General features: G+C 36.5%; 1 protein-coding gene across 1 annotated transcript; it reads right to left on the bottom strand.

Moving 5' to 3' along the window:
- Positions 1-17,175: 17,175 nt before the first annotated feature.
- On the bottom strand, positions 17,176-19,658 carry LOC136228370 (uncharacterized mitochondrial protein AtMg00810-like). Its single transcript, XM_066016941.1, has 2 exons — positions 19,516-19,658; positions 17,176-18,416 (listed from the first exon to the last, which is right to left on the bottom strand). Exon 2 carries the CDS (start codon positions 18,112-18,114, stop codon positions 17,176-17,178), a length of 939 nt encoding a protein of 312 aa, XP_065873013.1. The 5' UTR covers positions 18,115-18,416; positions 19,516-19,658.
- Positions 19,659-20,740: the final 1,082 nt, after the last annotated feature.

Raw genomic sequence — 20,740 nt, forward strand, 5'->3', positions numbered from 1 at the left:
CCTTTCTGCCGCTCTTGCAAAGCTGAGCTACACTCAGCAGATTGTATTTGAGACCTTTAACTAAGGAGACAGACTCAATGGTTGGGTTACCTCCGATAGTACCTGAGCCGACTATCTTACCCTTCTTGTTGTCTCCAAAGCTTACACTTCCATCTCGTTTAAGCTCTAGTGTGATGAACTGAGTTTCATCACCTGTCATATGCCTTGAGCATGCGCTGTCTATATACCATAGTTTTGACTTCTCCACGCATGTCAAGCTGACCTGCAGTTTAAACTATTCATTTTTAGGTACCCAATTCCTTTTGGGTCCTTTCTTGTTAGTATAAATAGGTGCAAAATCATATTTTAACTTGTGACGACATACTTTTGTGGTGTGGCCTGGCTTACCATAGAAATCACAAAAAGGTACCCTTTGTGGGTTGGACTGAGTATGGTCAGCATTATTGTGTTGGGCATGCCAACATACTTTTGTGGTATGCCCTTTTCTTTCGCAGAAGTCACATTGGACAATCCGCTTATTATGCCAACACACATCCTTTGTGTGTCCCCTTTTTCCACAACACTCACATTGAGTAAATTGCTTATGCTGACTGGTATTTGCGTACCCAGCATGGGGTTTATTTCTTTTTGAGCCCTTCCCTTGACTCTGTAATGTTGTGATATCCTTTCTAAGTTTCTTTGACTCAGATTGAACCTCCGTGACAAACTTATGTAAGATTTGCATGTTGGTATGCAAGTCAGAGTTGTCCCGGAGAAGATATCGGAGGTCACTTAGCTTGACCTCTTCAATCTCATCACAGCGCCTGCTGAGTGCCTTAATCTTTTTGTTACATTTCTTAGTTAGTGTATATAAGTCACTCAGGGCATTTACCATTTCGTTTCTAAGCAAAAGTAAGGATGTTACCTCATTGTTGTGATTCTCCTGGTCAGTTTCATCAGAAAGGTCAGCTTGCTCAGATTGGGATTGGTCAGCTCCATCATCTGCCATAAAACATATGTTGGCTGTTTCATTTTGCTCAGCTTCAGATGATGTTGACTCATTAATGTCACTCCATGTGGCTACCATAGCCTTTTTGCTTCCCTTCTTCTCTTTCTTGAGGTTGGGACAGCTTGACTTGATGTGCCCGGTTTGATGACACTCAAAACATGTGACAGACTTCGAGCTGTCCTTCTTGTACTTGTCACTTGACTCAGCTTTATACTTATCATTTCTTCTAAATGACCTTCTGCCGTTTCTATCATTTCTCCTGAACAGCTTTTTCATCTTTCTGGTGAACATGGCCAATTCCTCATCATCAGTTGACTCCGCTTCAGTTGAGTCAGCTTTCATGACAAGGGACTTTTGTTTCTTATCTTCTGATCTTTCTTTCTCTTTGGCTTCAAAGTTTTTCATAGAGATTTCATGGGTCAGCAGGGATCCGATCAGCTCATCGTATTTGTAGGTAGTCAAGTCTTGGGCTTCTTCTACGGTTGTTTTCTTTGCTTGCCAGCTCTTGGGCAGACTTCTCAGAATTTTCTTCACTTGTTCTTCTTCAGTGAAGTTCTTTCCAAGCCTTTTTAGCTCATTTATAATGTTTGTGAACCTTGCGTTCATTTCTGAGATGTCTTCATTCTCCTTCATCTCAAACAGCTCGTAGAGTCTCATATGTTGATTGACTTTAGACTCCTTAACTTTTCTTGTGCCTTCATAGGTTACTTCAAGCTTCTTCCAAATCTCATGTGCTGACTCACAACTTAAAATCTTATTGTATTCTGCAGCATCTAACGCACGGTGAAGCATATTTATAGCCGAAGCATTATTTTATAATTTTCTAAGGTCATCCTCTGTCCACTCAGCCTCACTTTTAACAATTTTCTCATTGTTAACAGTTTTGTATGGCACATGTGGACCTTGAACAATTGCAAGCCATGCACTCATGTTTGTGGCTTGTATAAAGTTCTTCATCCTATTCTTCCAGAAAGTATAGTTTGATCCAAAGAATAGGGGAGGTCTAGTGATTGATAATCCCTCAGGGAGTATCTGTGTTGTTTGGTTTCCAGGAAGGAAACGAGTGCTGTTCTCACCCATTTTTAGGGATCAGCTCAAGATTGTTAAATCTTTGAGTAGTGAGCTTAGGCTCTGATACCACTTGTTGGTCCCTGGTAATTAGTTCCAAGGGGGGGTTAAGAACTAATATAACTTTTTCACGTTTTAATTAAGCTGACTGGAAGTTATTTTGTGAGTTTATTAACTTAGCCTTTGGTCAGCTTGGTGAGATATATCTCAGGACAACTTTAGTCAGATGTTGACCAAAGTTGTTTTCTTGAGAGTTAAGAATTGACACTCTTGGAGGTCAGCTTCTAACTAAGCACCACTTACTTACTCGAGATCAGCTTAGGCAATTTATATGCTGAGTAAATAAAGCAAACAACGCATGCAATTATAAGAGAGAGTTTAGAGATTACTCAGTATCACTTATCCTGGTTCGGCCTCTCTACCTACGTCCAGTCCCCAGAGTCCTCCGGGCTTTTTGAATCCAATACTGAGCTCTTTAAAGGTAGAGCACAAACCAATTACAAGGCAGTTGAATATGCAAGAGTACCTTCCTCTATTCGTCTACTCAACTCCTACTAAGTGCTACAACCCAGCACCTAGATTTCTCTACCACTGAAATGCTTACAACCAAGCACTCAACTTTACACTCTCAATATTCCTATTGATCACAGACTTGTTCTTTTTGAACTAAAGAACACTTTAGATGATTACAAATCAATCTAGCATTTACACATAGAATAGAAAAGTTGGTGTAAGATCCTTTTTGTATTTGAGTGCTTTTGAAATTTTCTCTCTTGTATTTTTCTTTCGATGCTTCAGTAATGATCCAAGGTTCTCCATTGTCTTTTTATAGAAGGAAATTGCAGATTTGGATCCTTTGAATTGTTGTTACCGTTAACACCAAAACGGCTCTTTTGGGGAACAATTTCTGGTTAGTCTTCAGACTGCTCCGCCATTCTCTTTCACTGTTTTCTTCAGGCGTCATGTTTGTCTTCTTGCGTCTGGCTTGTCTTTTTGTGCCAGTTGTCTTTTACCAATAATCCAGCGTCCTATGACTCTTGGAATTAGTCTTTTAGGTGTCTTCGAGGTTCCAATTATTGGTGCAGAAGATTGGCAGACTTTGTCCTTTAGTGAACGGTTCCTTCATGTTGTCCTGACTGTCACTCAGCTTCGTTTGTTCTTCTTCGAATATTCAACGTTCATGCTGAGTTCCTTCAAGGTCAGCTCCGTTCTGTTTAACCGCTCCTGAAGAAGTCTTCAACTTTAGTCAGAGTTTTACTCCACTCAGCTTCCATTCTGTCATGCTGAGTTCCGTTCTACTCAGCTTCGCTTGTGCTGACTTTTGTCCTGTCTTTACTTTATATATTTTTGCACTCAATATTTAACAAACATATTAGTACAATTAAATTAAAGCATCTAAATTTAATTGCCTCTTAATCATGGATGATTTTGTCAAATCAAAATCTTGTGGAAAGGCGTTTCAACACTTGCATGGGTCAGCATAAAAAACAAGCCCACTATATCCTAACCAACTTTTTGTTCCCCAAGGTCAACTCCTCCTCCTCAGCTTCCAACTTTGAACAGTGCTTCATCTGGCACATGTTGAACTACAAGCCACTCAATATGCCCGTATTTTTTATCGGAGCATTTCAAAGAAGCACTGTGATCCTTAGGATGGGCTCTCTCATCACCAGAATACTTCAGGATCACCAGGTCAGGCTAGTAGAGGAGATTGAGATTGAGGGCACCGAGATCACCTCCACGGTACTATTCGACTTAGCTCACAGCTAACCCATCAAACCCAAGAAAGGAAAGGGGGCTATTGAACCCGCTGAGGAAGATATGGAGGGGGATAATATGGTTGAAGGGGATAATATGGTTGAAGGAGGACAGGATGAGCTGACCAAGAAAGGGAAGAAAGTTGTGGTTGAAAAAGAACCCGCTGAGCGCACTAGGCAGGACAGAAAGAGGAAAACTAACCAATCCTCAACCAAAGACATTAACACAGCTCCGAAGAAGCTTCGGATAATATCTAGTGCGAAGAAAGCTGCTCTTGTTGAGCAAGCTCAAGGGGAACCTAAGTCAGCTGAGAAGCAGAAAAGGCAAGCTGAGCCTGAGGAAGAAAGTGAGGAAACCCCTGACCAACCTTTGAAGAGGAAGAAAACCTCTGGGTTGAAGCCAATCGATGCTAACCCACTTGACTTTGTGATTACAAAGGAATCACACTTCATGCGAAGTCAAGAAATTGATCTGGAAAAGACTCCGTGTGATCAGGAGGAAGAACAGGGTGATACTGAGGGTCAACCTCAAGCTGACAATATGGGTTCTGCTGAGCCAAGTAACACAGGTGCTGCTGAGCAGCCTGCTCAGAACCAAGTTGTGTCACCAGTGAAGGACAAGGTTGTGGAAGGCCTTAATGCTGACCTTGGACTAAACTCTTCCTCTGAGTCCCTTGACTCTATTGCTGCTGATCCTTCTCCTCAAACCCACACTCAGAAGGACATCATAGAAAAGCGGTTCAAACGCAAAGCTCTGAAACCCAAAGTCATAGACTTATTGGATGAATCTCCGCTAAAGGACCCTATCACTGATCTCACTGGGCTACAATTCCAGTTCTTCACAGACATCGTTGAACCTTCTCCCGACCAAGTGAAGGAAAAACAAGCCTCTGTTTCTCGAGCTGAGGAACAAGCCGACCCGAAAGCTTCTAAGGGTCCAATTTCTGCCGACACTTCTGCTCATCCTTCCACTGAGCAAGTGCTCGAAGTCCATGCTGCTCAACCCAATGAGTTAGCAAAGGAAACTCCTCCTGCTCAAGCCAGCTCTGAGTTGCCTCAACCTCTAAATTCTACTCAGCCTCAGACTGACACTGAGCAGGTTAATAACTCTGTTGATCAACCTCTTCCTACTCCTACCAAGCAAAAAGAAAACCAGTCAGCACCTGCTGCTGACCTGAATAAAAGTGCCAAGCTGGCACCTCTGCTTCTGGACAACACCAAACACCTCCTCCATCCGGTGCTGATAAGATTCCGACCACTGCGGATATCACTGATGTATCCTACACCTATCTGAATGCTTCTGAGTCTGGAAGGAAAATCATTGACTCAGCTCAAGCTCTACTTCAAGATATTCATCAGTCTCACGCCGATGCTGCTGGGTCTGTTCCTGCTAAGCCAACCCAATTATCCTCTGTCACTCAACTTCTGACCGAACTTAAGGGTCTCAAAGAACTGATGAGTGTCATGACATCTTTCGTCTCTCAACAGCCCAAGCAAGAGTCAATAGTGAAGCTGGCTGACCTCCAGCTGATGATGGTGAATCACATGAACTCCATCTAAGGTCAACTTAATGCCTTATCAGCTACGAACTCAACATCTGCAACCTCCGCTGAGGTCAATCATCTTTTCTCTCAGCTGTCCTCTGAGCTGATCGGGGCTCGTGACCTTATCTCCTCCTCTTCTCAATGCTCCATAGAACAGATTGGTGAAGCAATTCGCCTACTCAACCTGAGCAAAGAGGAAATGGACACTGACCAAGTCAAGACCAATGAGATTCTACACTGCACTCAATCCACACTTGTGCATGTCCGACACACAAATGTTCAACGTCAGTCTTATGATACTGCGCTACTCAGGATGTACTATCAATCCTATGCACGGATGACTGAGTCGATAACGTGGATCGGGAAATCTTTAGAGTATTTACTCAGCATGCTGAGTGCCAACATAAAAATCCCCGCCTCTAGTATGGCCGATGGCGTGCAGGTCTTTAAAGGTCTAAGGGAGAGTACGAGTCAAATGCAATAGTATTCCTTGATACTGACTCGTTCTGTTCATCAAGGGACTTTCTATCCTCCTCCTCCCTCTCATGATGCTGGAAAAATGGGGGAGAAAGAACAAACGAAGCAAGATGGAACTCAGCAGAAAACGAGGGAGTCAGCCAAGCAGCCAGCTGCCGGAACTCAGCAGAAGCCTGGTTCAACTTCTGCTGTCCCGGGCAATCAGAGTCAGCAACAAAGAACAGCCAAGGACAAGGGAAAATCTAACCAAGCTCAAGTCAACATAAATAAATAGATTAGAAATAGTCTTAGTTTATGACTTGTAACTTTATATCTGGCGTGTTCTATTTTGTTGAGCTGACTATCTAATATATATGCATCCTTTATCCAAACTTGACTATGTTTATGCGATGCTTACTTGTTCTTATATGATGATCTATCATACTTAACTATTCATTGAACAACAAATTAAAACTTGTGAACATAAGGAATATATAAGTAAAACATACTCAGCATAAACTCTGATACCTATATTTGAATCTGAGTAATAACTAAATGTTCCAAGCATTGACCTACTTCTGAAAACTGACCTTAGACTCATCTGAATTAGATCTTGGAAGGTCTAGAATTGAACTAAGTCAGTAAATGCATGTCTTAATTTCACTCGATTAGATCTTAGAAGGTTTAGAGTTGAATTAAGTCAATAGATGCAACCCTTACGGGGGAGTAATTTCAGAAGAATAAGAAAGGTAAACAATCATGAGGGATGCTCAATACTGAGTTCCTTAATTAAATATTTTTTCCAACATCAAAATGTGGGAGTTTGTTGAAACACCTTTCCACATGATTTTGATTTGACAAAATTATTTAAGTTAAGCCCATGATTAAGACAATTAAATTTAAGTGCTTTGATTTAATTGTACTAATGTGTTTGTTCAATGTTGAGTATATTAACTAACGAGAACATGAACTAAAAGTAAGACAGAACGAAGTCAGCATAAGCCACAGAAGCTGAGTGAAATACAAACTCAGCATTATAAAAGAAAAGTCTTCTACAGAATAACGCTTGAAGGCGAAGCCGACCGAAGAAGCTGAGTAGAATGTAACTCAGTCCCGACAAAGGAAATCTCAAAGGCAAAGCCGAATAATCAAGTTGAGTATTCATTAGGACAGTGCCAATGATCCGTTGACTAAAAGACAAGGCTTGACACAGGTCTGCACTAATTCAGAAGCCTCGGAATCACACCAAAAGACCTTTTCGAGACGCATGGATCAATTGGCATTTGGCAAGAAGACAAACCTGGCGGTAGAAGACGAACCTGGTGCAAGAAGACGAAACTGGCAAGCCTGACGCCTGCTAAATTCAGACGACAGGATTGGCCTGCGATTCTGAATGCTGACCAATGAATGACGAAAGAAGACCGTTTGAATTAAACAGATATGTACGAATTCAAATCATTGAAGCTTCAGGTTTTGCTATAAAAGGACAAGTTCATCGCTTGGATCCTTTGCCGAATCACAAAAAAAAAGACAAGCAAGATCTTCACTAAGTTAAAAGATCCAAAAGAGAAGCTGTTTGATTAGAAAAAACAAGTTCTTACACCCAATTCCAATCATTGTGTAAAAGTCTAGAGTGAATTTGTATTCATCTAAAGTGTTCTTCATTTAGAGAGAACAATCTTGTATCAATCGTAAAGGTTAGAAGAGTGAAGCTGAGTACTCGGTTTTAGTACTTAGCGGTAGAGAAAATTTGAGTGTTCGGTTATAGCGCTCAGTAGGATTGAGTAGACGAATAGAGGACGGTACTCTTGCATACTCAATTGTTTTGTAAACTGTTTGTGCTCTACCTTTAAATAGCTCAGTAGTGGATTGAAAAAGCCCGGAAGGATCCTGGGGACTGGACGTAGGCGGCGAGGCCGAACCAGGATAAGTCTGCTGAGTAATCTCTAACCCTTTCTCTTGATATATATATGTATGTGTTGCTTGCTTAAATTACTCAGTATATAATTTGTATAAGCCGACGCTGAGTAATCAGAGTGCTGAGTTGGAAGCTGAACTAAAGTGTTATCTCCCAACTCACAATTGAAACAGCTCTAGTCAGTGTCTGATTAAAGCTGTCTCACACTCCACTCAGCCTTGCTGACCTAAAGCTGAGTTAAATTATCAAACATTAAATTAAGTCAGCCTTATTAAGCGAAAAAGTTATATTAGTTCCTAACCCCCCCTTTGGAACTAATCCTATTACATTACACGGGACCAATAATGTCACTTGGAAATTCAACTCGTTAAGTATGGCCTTCCAGTTGGAGGGCTCAAAACACCTTCTACAAGGAATAACTTCCACCGAAGTATAAGTAATTTTGAAAAATAATATGGTGAGGATGCTCAACCATGGCTACACAACTTTCCTGGCTCAAGTTCATCAAACTTCATCAGAGGTCACATACATTCCTAAACTTCCTAAGGAGTTGGAACCATTGTTAGAAGAGTTCTAATTCTTGTCCAGAAAGATCACTTCCTTGTCCCCTTACAGGTCTCATGATCACAGAATTCCAATAGAAGAAGGAACTTCACCAGTAAACATCAGGCCCTGTAGACATTCATCTTTATAGAAAGATGTTATTGTGAAGATGGTACGGGAGTTGCTAGATGATGTCACGATAAGGCATAGTGTTAGCACATTTTTATCACTTTTGGCGCTAGTAAAAAAGAAAGACAATACATGGCGCATATGCATTGACTATGGGTAATTGAACAACAGAACCATCAAGGATAGATTTATGATCCCAATCATTGAAGAACTTTTGGATGAGTTACATGAGGCTTCAGTCTTCACAAAAATCGATCTTACTTCATGATACTATCAAATACGTAGCATCTTCCTTACATTTCCAAAACTACTTTCAGAACTCATGAGGGACACTATGCATTTGCAGTTATGCCATTTGGGCTTACTAATGCCCCTTCAATGTTTCAAAGTTTAATTAATGAATTTAAAAATTTTAACTTGCTTAATAAGGTCACTTAACACTCTTATGTTCCAACTATATATCAATTTCCCTCTATCAAGGGACCTAGCCACTATTTTAGGTACTTCATCCTTCATAACCCCTAGAGAATTCTCTGCAGTTATACATTTGGTAAAACAACATTCATAGCTAATGCACTGCATTTCGAAAAAAGTTATTTAACATGCATACCTCGCACAATAATAGTCCAAGCTAAAAGTGTTCAAACATAGATTGGATGGGTTATCTAAAGTTTCCACTATCCCATACACTACAAAAAAATAAGCTTTAACGACTGATAGCTCCCATTTATATAGGGTTTTTAGGATTAATTTAGTTTGTTTTCCCTTTGTTTCTATTTAATTTCAGTATCGTTTTATTACTTTTTAGTTAAAATTAGTAATTTCCTTTATTTATGGTATTTTCAGGGATTTTCAGGGACCTTTCGTGCATTTCCGAACCAGACCCAAGCCTATTGGAGCATTTCCGGATCATTCAGGGACCATCAGAGCACTTTTGGGATTCATCAGGGACCATTAGAGCACTTTTTGGAAGCCCATGGACCTAAACAGATAAAAGCCGGAGCCACAGTTCCTCAAATGGGACCTGTCTGGGCGAGACATCACCTGTCTCGTCGAGACAGGCCTTGTCTCGACGAGACGAGGCAGCTGAAATTCGCGGATCAGGGCCCTAAAAGCCCATTTAACACTTTGTAAATTCCATTTTTACCCCTGAGGCATTAGGGTTTCCTTCCTAACTCTATAAATAGGGAGCTAATCCTAATCTTTCAGGGGGGATTAGCCATTCAATAAATTGGAGAGCCGCTAGGGCTTTCTCTCCTCCACAATGTAGATTTACCTTTTATTTCAGTTTTATTTTCATGTTTCTAGATTAGGTTTATTTCAGTTTTTATTTTCTTTTGTCAAGAACGATTGATGGGAGAAGCTCCGCATCTTCTATTTTTATAATTGGAATCGGCAAAACGGGTTTTGGATTTCTATCTCTTTCCCTTTCATCTTTTGCGATTATATTCAATTGAAGCCTTTTCCATTGTTCCTATTTTCCTATTGCTATGATTGGTTTGTCTATGAACTGATCTCCATCCAATTTGGGATGGGGATGAAATTGATTGTATGAATATGTATGATTAGGGATCTAGGACCTTTGATTGATTAGTTTATGCATGCTTAATGCCTAGAAATTGTTAGGAACAGGATTTATGCTAGAATGAACATTGATAATGATCAACTAGCCTGTTTATGTATATAATGTGCTTAATGCCTGTGACCCTGACATTAAATAGGATTATAGATAGATGAGAACCTGACCATGGAATCGTCTATACCGAAATTGTGTAAATCTGACTTCGCTAGAGACCACTGGGAATGAGGCTTTGTGGCTGGGCTACGGCTTTAGCCTTAGTTGTCAATAAACCTAATGCTTTGCATGACCTAGGGTATAATCCTAATCAAGCCGTCACCCGAATGCATGTGAATAGGTTAGACAAATCCCGTACAAATTTGTCTTTCACTTAGGACAATTACCTTCAATCATTGGTAAAACATAAATTTGAACTCCCTAAACCCATACATAGGATTTAATCAAAGGATTCCTCAACCTATATTGTGCCATCCGTCAATTCACCTTCCACCCTGTCAATTGTTCACTTTATTTTGTTATCTTTATTGCTTTCAATTAGTTAATTAGTTATCAAAAACCCAACTTTTATCCAACCCTCTAAACAATTAGATCATTCTAGGTAGATTTGCTAGTTATAACAAATAGTCTTTGTGGTTCGATCTCGTGCTTAGCACAATATTACTTGTTGCGATAGGATACACTTGTCCTATTAAATGCTATATACTTTACGAGCATCAAGTTTTTGGCGCCGTTGCCGGGGACTATTTTGATTATAATTAGATTAAATTTGTTTGGAACTATTTTATTTATAATTAGATTATATTTCGAAATGCCCGAAAACAACACCATCAAGTGTTGCCGGGGACTATTTCGTTTATAATCTGTGTAAATTGAATAGGTTGAAACAATTGTTTAGTTTTGTATATAAAAATTAAAAAAAAAAATTTTGGGTTTTTCGTGTCGTCTCGTCGAGACACATAAAAAAAAAAATTTCCCGAAATTTTTTTTTCCGAAAAAAAAAAAATTATTAAAAAAAATTAAACGTTTTTTCTTTTTTTTTCTGTTGCTTTCTCTATTCTTATGTTTGTTTTCTTTTTTTCTATTGGCAGAACCGTCTAATCGGAATACTCACCGACGCCGGATTGATTTTCAGGACTGCAGCTTGGAATTGAAAATGTAGCATCGGAAATTCGGGGTTGGATTGACAAGCCACCCCTGAGGGAGTTTTTCTATCCTATTTCTTTTCTGCACTTTATATTTTACTTTTATGTAATGATGGAAGTAAATGCATGTTGTAAGTGTGGGGAGGAGATACTAGGATATGATGATTTTTGATTCTGCCATTTGCTGTTTTTAATTTCTTTTTGTTTTTCTATATTAGGTTGCATGTTTTTGTTTTAATTTTAGGATTTCATACTTTTTGTTTTTGTTTGCTTTTTAATTCTAAGAATAAAAGAATCCTAGGCAGTTGAATTTGATACATTTAGCTATCCCGCAATACAGTTGACAATGCGCTTAAAAATTTGCACATTCTAAATGAAATTTATGCATGCGAAAAATCTTGAACAACGTTTGAGTCTCCAAAGAGTATTATTTGCCTAAAATTGACATGGAACAGAACGTTAGTTGAGGCTAGGATTGATACAAATAACCCTTCAATTGTGAGTTAGAGCCATAAAGATCAATATTTTAGACTCATGATTAGGAACAATTGATCTCTTAGGTGTGGGATTACATTTATTGTCTTTGTGCTCATAGGAATTGCATCCAATACTGGTTGAATTTTGTGTTTTTATTAAACTTGAAATGATTAGGCAACCTAGGTATAGCCCTTTGTGAAATTTAGCCTATTTCTTTGTTTAGCCAAAATCCCTTAACAATTCCACTAGATAAGCCCCTTTGAGCCTTTTACCCCTTTCTTTGATCAACCCTGTTACAAACCTTAGCCTTCTTAAATATCCTTTCTCACCCAAGTTAATTGACTCAATTTAGTTTTGCTAAATCCTTAGACACACAATCCTTCAAATTCTCGCTAGCAATCATTAACAGGTTGTGCTTTTAATAGAAGAAGCAACCTTTACCCATTTGATTTTCACTCTTTATTCCCCTCTATTCAAAAAGAAAAAAATGGTTAAAAACCAAATTAAAAAAAAAGAAAAAAAAAATAGAGGAAAGGATAAAAGATGTGTTTATATTTTAGTTGCTTCCCGAATTCACAAACACAACCTTGAGCTTAAACCTTCTTATAGCGGATAACGTGTCCCTTTTGGATTCTGACTTGCTTGAGGACAAGCAAGATTTTAAGTGTGGGGAGGTGGTTTATAGCTCCCTAATACGAAAAATGTGTCCTTTTTGCAAAAAATTTAACTATTTGAGTCATTTAACTTTTTGCCTATAAATTCCCTTTTTCCTACCCCAACCTTTAGCCAATGTTACAACCCTTAAAGACCTATGATTTTGTTTAATTTTAATGCATTAATTTTGACCGGATGGATGATGCAATCCCAATGTGACCACTTTGTGCAATTAAATGTAGAGCGTTTACAAAAACGCTTGAGCGTTAGAGTGACCACTTGTGAGCTATCAATTTTAGTTCTCTTCTTTCGTTTTCATGAAGTGTTGATTGATAAAACCAATTAATCAGTTTTGGAGACTCGCCTGAGGTTCATTATGTTTTTAATTGCAAAATGAGTAGTCTGAACTGTTGTGAATAATAAAGTGTAGAAGATTCTTGTTTTTGTAAGGGAGCTATTTGTTGATTTTTCTCTGTTTTGAATTCTGTCTTGCTTGGGGACAAGCAAGATTCAAGTGTGGGGATGTTGATAGCTCCCATTTATATAGGGTTTTTAGGATTAATTTAGTTTGTTTTCCCTTTGTTTCTATTTAATTTCAGTATCGTTTTATTACTTTTTAGTTAAAATTAGTAATTTCCTTTATTTATGGTATTTTCGGTGTTTTCAGGAATTTTCAGGGACGTTTCGTGCATTTTCGAACCAGACCCAAGCCTATTGGAGCATTTCCGGATCATTCAGGGACCATCAGAGCACTTTTAGGATTCATCAGGGACCATTAGAGCACTTTTCGGAAGCCCATGGACCTAAACAGATAAAAGCCGGAGCCACAGTTCCTCAAATAGGACCTGTCTCGGCGAGACATCACCTGTCTCGTCGAGACAGGCCCTCGTCTCGTCGAGACAGGCCTTGTCTCGACGAGACGAGGCGGCTGAAATTCGCGGATCAGGGCCCTAAAAGCCCATTTAACACTTTGTAAATGCCATTTTTACCCCTGAGGCATTAGGGTTTCCTTCCTAACTCTATAAATAGGGAGCTAATCCTAATCTTTCAGGGGGGATTAGCCATTCAATAAATTGGAGAGCCGCTAGGGCTTTCTCTCCTCCACAATGTAGATTTAGCTTTTATTTCAGTTTTATTTTCATGTTTCTAGATTAGGTTTATTTCAGTTTTTATTTTCTTTTGTCAAGAACGATTGATGGGAGAAGCTCCGCATCTTCTATTTTTATAATTGGAATCGGCAAAACGGGTTTTGGATTTCTATCTCTTTCCCTTTCATCTTTTGCGATTATATTCAATTGAAGCTTTTTCCATTGTTCCTATTTTCCTATTGCTATGATTGGTTTGTCTATGAACTGATTTCCATCCAATTTGGGATGGGGATGAAATTGATTGTATGAATATGTATGATTAGGGATCTAGGACCTTTGATTGATTAGTTTATGCATGCTTAATGCCTAGAAATTGTTAGGAACAAGATTTATGCTAGAATGAACATTGATAATGATCAACTAGCCTGTTTATGTATATAATGTGCTTAATGCCTGTGACCCTGACATTAAATAGGATTATAGATAGATGAGAACCTGACCATGGAATCGTCTATACCGAAATTGTGTAAATCTGACTTCGCTAGAGACCACTAGGAATGAGGCTTTGTGGCTGGGCTACGGCTTTAGCCTTAGTTGTCAATAAACCTAATGCTTTGCATGACCTAGGGTATATGCCTAATCAAACCGTCACCCGAATGCATGTGAATAGGTTAGACAAATCCCGTACAAATTTGTCTTTCACTTAGGACAATTACCTTCAATCATTGGTAAAACATAAATCTGAACTCCATAAACCCATACATAGGATTTAATCAAAGGATTCCTCAACCTATATTGTGTCATCCGTCAATTCACCTTCTACCCTGTCAATTGTTCACTTTATTTTGTTATCTTTATTGCTTTCAATTAGTTAATTAGTTATCAAAAACCCAACTTTTATCCAACCCTCTAAACAATTAGATCATTCTAGGTAGATTTGCTAGTTATAACGAATAGTCTTTGTGGTTCGATCTCATGCTTAGCACAATATTACTTGTTGCGATAGGATACACTTGTCCTATTAAATGCTATATACTTTACGAGCATCAACGACCATTTTATAACATCGCTTTTAAAAACTGTTAGTGGGCTTTACTTAAAAAAATCAATAAATGAAATCCTGAAGCGACCCATATTATCCATTAGATAAAGTTTTGTCATGGCAGTAAAAACACAACCAAATTCTCTAAAATTAGGTCATTAATTTCTCATTTGGAATATCGCGTTTGAAATTCAGAGAATTAAGCAATTAATCGACTAGCCACTTTCTTCTCTGAAATTCACGACTATAGAGAATGAATACACTTTTTGAATAGAAGACAATATCTACTTTGTAGTTGAAATCTCTAATGATCTATTCATAGATTGAGGAGAGAAATTTATCTTAGATGAATTAGTAGCTGAAATCTGTAAATCTCTAATAATATGTTCCTACTTTTTTCCAAGTAAGAATAATTGCCTCTCTTAGTTCTGTATTTGATTTATCTAATTTCTATTTGTTTTACAATTTTGATTGGTTTGCATCTTGTTCGATAATAATCATTTACTTGTTTTATGTGATAACAACATTGTGCTTTCTAGTTTTTCTTGTTTTAATTTCCTTTCTTTTGTTATAAGTTTTATTATTTGATTTTTTTTAATTATAGTAGGTCAAAGTTCATGGATTAGTAACAACTGAATTGAGTCATTTTCCAGTAAGTTCTCTTTACTCTATTGTCCCTCTTTCCATTTTCAGAATAATAATTTTATTTCTTATAGGAGGTTTATGTGTCAAATTCTACACGTACTTAGGTTTAATCAGGTTTTACTCTAAGTTTATACGTGATGATGGAATCAAATGGTAATATTGAGGTAAAGATAAGAATGTGTCTTAAGCTTTTCCTTTTCTAAGTAAAATAATTACATGAGAATTTCCATGCAATGAAAAATTTATCTAAACTAACTCTCAAGTTTATTTTATTTGTGCGATGGACCAGACTATTGTACTCATTAAATCCATATGTTATCATCTCTACATGTTCCAATGTATCAAATTTGTTGCTTTGGTAATGATTGATACTGATATGTTAGTTTACTATTTCGAAAAGTTCTTTAATACCGTTTGATGATGTTTGCCTTTGATAGCTTCATGATTATCTAACGTCTCCACAGACTTTTCACACAGCCGTTTAGAGAGGGCGCTGTCTATGTATTGCATTTGTATGTTTATACTTTTTCTTGTGTATCATAAAAGTTACTATTTACTAAGTAATTAAACTTTCTGTCTGGTTAGGAACTGGAATTGTTTTTGTATTTTTGAGTAATAAACAAGCTTACAATCAAAATGCACTCAAACTTTACAATATTAATTACTGAATTTGTGCCAGTAAAACTTCTTTGTTTTATTTAGACATCTCTAGTCCTTCCAAGTTGGGCACTAAATCTGTGTCTAGTTAGGAACTGAATTTGTGAATTTGTGTCATACGTATGGTTCAATTTGGCGATCATTATTTACCAGGTCTGCTTCTATTAGAGGTCGTATACTTGTTAGTACTTTCCACAATGTAAAGATGACGAGGACTCGTTTTTAAGACGCAATTACCTACATCTTATCAAGAGTAGGTTTTTAAATCTCTCGATTTCTCTTAATTTTTCTCTATTTCTTTCTACCTTCTATTCTGATTCTTAAAACTCTCTTCATCTTCTTCTTTTGATATTTTATTTTTCAATTTTAGATCTTTTATTGATCTAACATTGATATGTTATTCAATGCCCTGTTTAGGGTTCACAACAGCGGCTTTCAATATGACAAACAATGTCCATTCCTTGAACTTATTTGGTCTTTTCACATAAGGTGGATCCTGGAGAATAAACGTTGATTTTCTTTTCAAGTAGGTAAACTATTATTTTTTCATGATGATACTTATTTCATTTGGTAGTACTTTTTTTTCAGTATGTGCCTTATGATTTAATTTGGCTTATACTTTTGAGATGGTTGTTTTATATTTTTGGAGAAAATGATGGACCTCATGATGTAAAATGATAAAATGAATGTGAATATTAACTATAATGGTTATTTATATGAAATGATGCGATGATTATTTATGCAATGGAATGATTATTAATGTGAAGTTAATGGTTGTATATTATTATATATAACATGTTTGCAAGTGAATTTAATCCTCTTGAACAAGATTGTATTTTTAACCTTTTAAAAGTTTGGTCATTTTTATACAATCCGGTTAGTAACCAAACTCAACATTTTTAGTTGTTTTGTAATGAGTTAAATCAATTCTTAACTACAATTTCCTATATGTCTATTTGTATTGCTGATTTGGTTTTTAATCAAATACTAACTACAGTTTCCTATGTGTATATTTGTATTTGAGTTCCTTAAAATATAATGTTGTATCGTTTCGTCTACTTATTGTTATGATAATGATGCAGCTCAAATCAGACATGAATTGGATTAAAACACTTTGTCATTTGCTTTATATACATGCACATGCAAAATAACATTATCAAATTTGCCCTTTAACTAACTTTTATTGTTTAGATATGATAAAAATTCTTATTATTAAATTTGTGTTTTGAAAATTGATGATTTGTCTTCTATGAAACAATTGAAAAGTAAAATGAATTGTATATTCATCCGTAGAAAAAAGGTACAGTAGGTATTGGTTTATATACAAAGAGAAGTAAAAGAATTACTCAACAGACTGAAACTAATTGCTAACTAATTGAAACCAATTGCTAACTAATTAACTGTGTAAATGACAACTGGTTTATTCTGTAACAAACAAGCTAACAATATAAGATGCAGTAACTTAATAATCTCCACATCCCCCCCCCCTCAAGATGAAACTGGGGATATATCAACAAAGTTCATCTTAGACAAAGCTGGAGCCATGTGTTCAAGACTTATAGACTTAGTAAAGAGATCAGCCAGTTGTTGGGTTGTAAAAATGTACGGTGTTTGGATAAAACCATTGGCAACATGTTCACGGATAAGATGATAATCAATGTCCACGTGCTTGGTTATGTCATGAGAAACCGGATTCTGAGCTAAAGTAATCACAGATTTGCTATCACAATGCATGGTAATAGGAAGCTTGATATGAACACCAAGATCACCAAGAATATATTGTATCCATTTGAGCTCGCAACTAGTAGTGGCCATGCTGCGATATTCTACTTCAGCAGAGGAACGACTGACTGTATTTTGCTTTTTAGTTTTCCAGGATATAAGAGAGGAACCTAGAAAAATACAGTACCCAGTAATAGACCGTCTGGTTTCCTTACATTTACCCCAATTAGCATCACAATAAGCAGTAACAATATTAAGGTCAGAAGAACTCGGGTAAAGCAAACCAAAATGGCTAGTGCCTTTAAGGTATCTGAGAACATGAAGAACGGCTTTCAAGTGATGATCACAGGGAGTTTGCATATATTGGCTCAATTGTTGAGTGACAAAAGTGAGATCTGGTCGAGTGAATTGTAAATAAAGTAATCGACCAATAAGTCTACGATAAACAAAAGGATCAGTAAGAGGAAGTCCAGGTTCAGAAAGAATAATGCTATGAGTCATTGGGTTGGCAACAGTAGTAGCATCAATGAGCCCTGCATCTTGAATGATATCATTGATATATTTGGTTTGCGAGAGTAAGATACCAGTAGAAGAATGGGCAATCTCAATTCCTAAGAAGTATTTTGCTGAACCAAGATCCTTGATTGTAAAAAGTTTGTGCAAAAAACTTTTAACATCATCAATTAAGTTATCATTTGAGCCCATGAGCAGTATGTCATCAACATAGATAAGGAGAGCAAGAAAAGAGTTTGAAGTATGAAGAAGAAACAAACAGTGATCATGTGGAGAACGTTTGAATCCATATGTCAATAACTGAGTAGAAATCTGCTTGTGCCATTGCCTCCCTGCCTGTTTAAGGCCATAAAGGGATTTAACCAGTTTACATGCTTGACCCTGTGATGCCTTTGAATAGCCAAGAGGTGGTTGTAGAAATATATCCTCATCAAGGATGCCATGGAGATAAGCATTATTGACATCAATTTGTTGTATCTTCCAAACCTGAGCAGCTGCAATAGCAAAAAAAATCTTGACTGTTACAGACTTAGCGACAGGGCTAAAACTTTCATGATAATCAACCCCGAATTCCTGATTATAACCCTTTGTAACTAGCCGGGCCTTATATCTGTCTATTTCTCCATTTGGCTTATACTTAATTCTGAAAATCCATCTTGTGGATAAAGGCTTTATGTTAGGAGGTAAAGAAACAACCTGCCAAGTATCATTAAGTTCAAGAGCTGCTAACTCCTGATTCATGGCATCAACCCAATGAGGGTCCTTGCAAGCTTGATGATAATGAGTGGGAACTTGTGTTTTATTGATATTAGTAAGAAATGCTTTGTGAGCAGGAGCAAAATTTGTGGAAAATGCTAAAGATGTATTAGGAACAATGGCACAAGTAACAAAGTCTTGAAGCCAATTTGATTTAGTGGGAATTGTTTGAGACTTGCGAATATTGAGCCGTGTGTCATTTTTTTTTGTATATTTGGCTGTGTAAAAGGGGATTGTGTGATGGAGGTAGATATAGGAGGTACTATATCACGTGATATTGGAAGATGAGTAGGTGTGGTTGAAATTAGTGGTTCTAATGTGGCAGTAGATAAAAAAGATGTTGATGGAAAGTTGTCAGCTAAAGAAATGTTATAATAAGGAAAAATATCTTCTTGGAAAGAGACATCTCTATTTACTATTATTTTTTATTTTGTCAAGCTAAAAATCTTATAGCCCTTTTGTCCTGGACTATACCCAAAAAATATGCCTCTACAAGCTTTAGGATCAAATTTGTCCTTATTTGGTGTAGTATCAGTATAATAACACTGACAGCTAAATACTTTGAAATTATCAAATATGAGAGATTTACCATAAAGAACCTCATAAGGTGATTTCCATTGAAGAAAACGTGTAGGAAGAACATGAAGGATTTGAAGCGGAAACATGTTGATATTTAGGAGACGAATTTCAAAAATTTTCCCTAAACAAACAATCAGTGTGATCCAATCACTCTGATAAACAGTCAAACATCCGATGTCTGACATCAAATCCTTAACCAAGATCATTAAGTTCTTCAATAATCAAATTGATATTTATACTACGAGATTGGAAAAATACCTCTTGTAGATTCCAATCGGGTATTAAAGCTTCTCTAGTGGTGAAGCTTCTAGTCAGTCCACTAAGTCGATTAGATCAAGCCTCGAAGAAATCGATTAATCTTGCTCAAAATCGAAAACTGATTCGGATCCCATTTTGAACTGAAAAACCGTATGTCTATTTCACCCAAAATCAAGTAAGTTAAACTTGATATATATTTTTATATATATCATTACATTCTTATCAAAATGATAAGAATGATATAATGGATGTAGTAGGACACTACGTGTCCTATTACATGCATTATATATTAAAATAATAAAAATATTAATAAAAATAAAAATAAAATATTAAATATAATAATAATAAATATTATTATATTTATATAATAAATTATATTATTATTATAATAATAATTATTAATATATATAATAATAATTAATTAACAACTTAATTAATTACCATTATATCGTTCAGTAAAATAGACACCTCTCAATACTAATAGTCAACACTTGACTATTGTATTTGGAAAAACCATCAATTTAAATTGAGCAAGAATAATAATTTATAATTTCATCAATTGAATATCAAACAGTGTTAGAATGTTTTGTCAATCCCATTGACATATTCAATTGTGTCAATCAATTAATTAAAACACTTTTAATTAATTAATTTAACTAAAGCTTGATGCATACAACTTATAAGTGTGTGACTTTCTAGGTTCATCTTTAACTGGCATTAGAGGCATAATAATAACACTTATTAATTATGTTAGGAATTCAATTCCTTATACTACAAGTGTATCCTATATAAGCTTAGCTTATATATACTTATAGTCCTCTAAAGGTCATGATCTCCAGCTAACACACTGCGCCATGACGTCCCAATTAAAGAATGAAGTTACTTGAACTTATAATTAAACTAATTATGAACCATCGATCATAATTTTCATGCACTAAAGTCCTTTCATTAAAAATCCTGATCTTGACTAGAGCCACAAAGTGTCAAGCTCTAATCGTCAAGATGTTAAGAAATATTGATTAAGTCTTTGATAAAATAAGACTCACATTAAGGAACCATTCCTTGATACTTATCTCATAAGACGAGTCTTATTGTCCTGGCCAGGAACTCATTCCATCAAAAAACTAATCAATAACTATCTTAGGATTTATCTTTATTTACTTAGAGTAATGAATCCTCTATTAGCAAACTCTTGTTACACTACTCAACTAACTATAGCGATTCA

Source organism: Euphorbia lathyris, chromosome 1 (genome assembly GCF_963576675.1).
Source record: "Euphorbia lathyris chromosome 1, ddEupLath1.1, whole genome shotgun sequence".
Classification (NCBI taxonomy): Eukaryota; Viridiplantae; Streptophyta; class Magnoliopsida; order Malpighiales; family Euphorbiaceae; genus Euphorbia; species Euphorbia lathyris.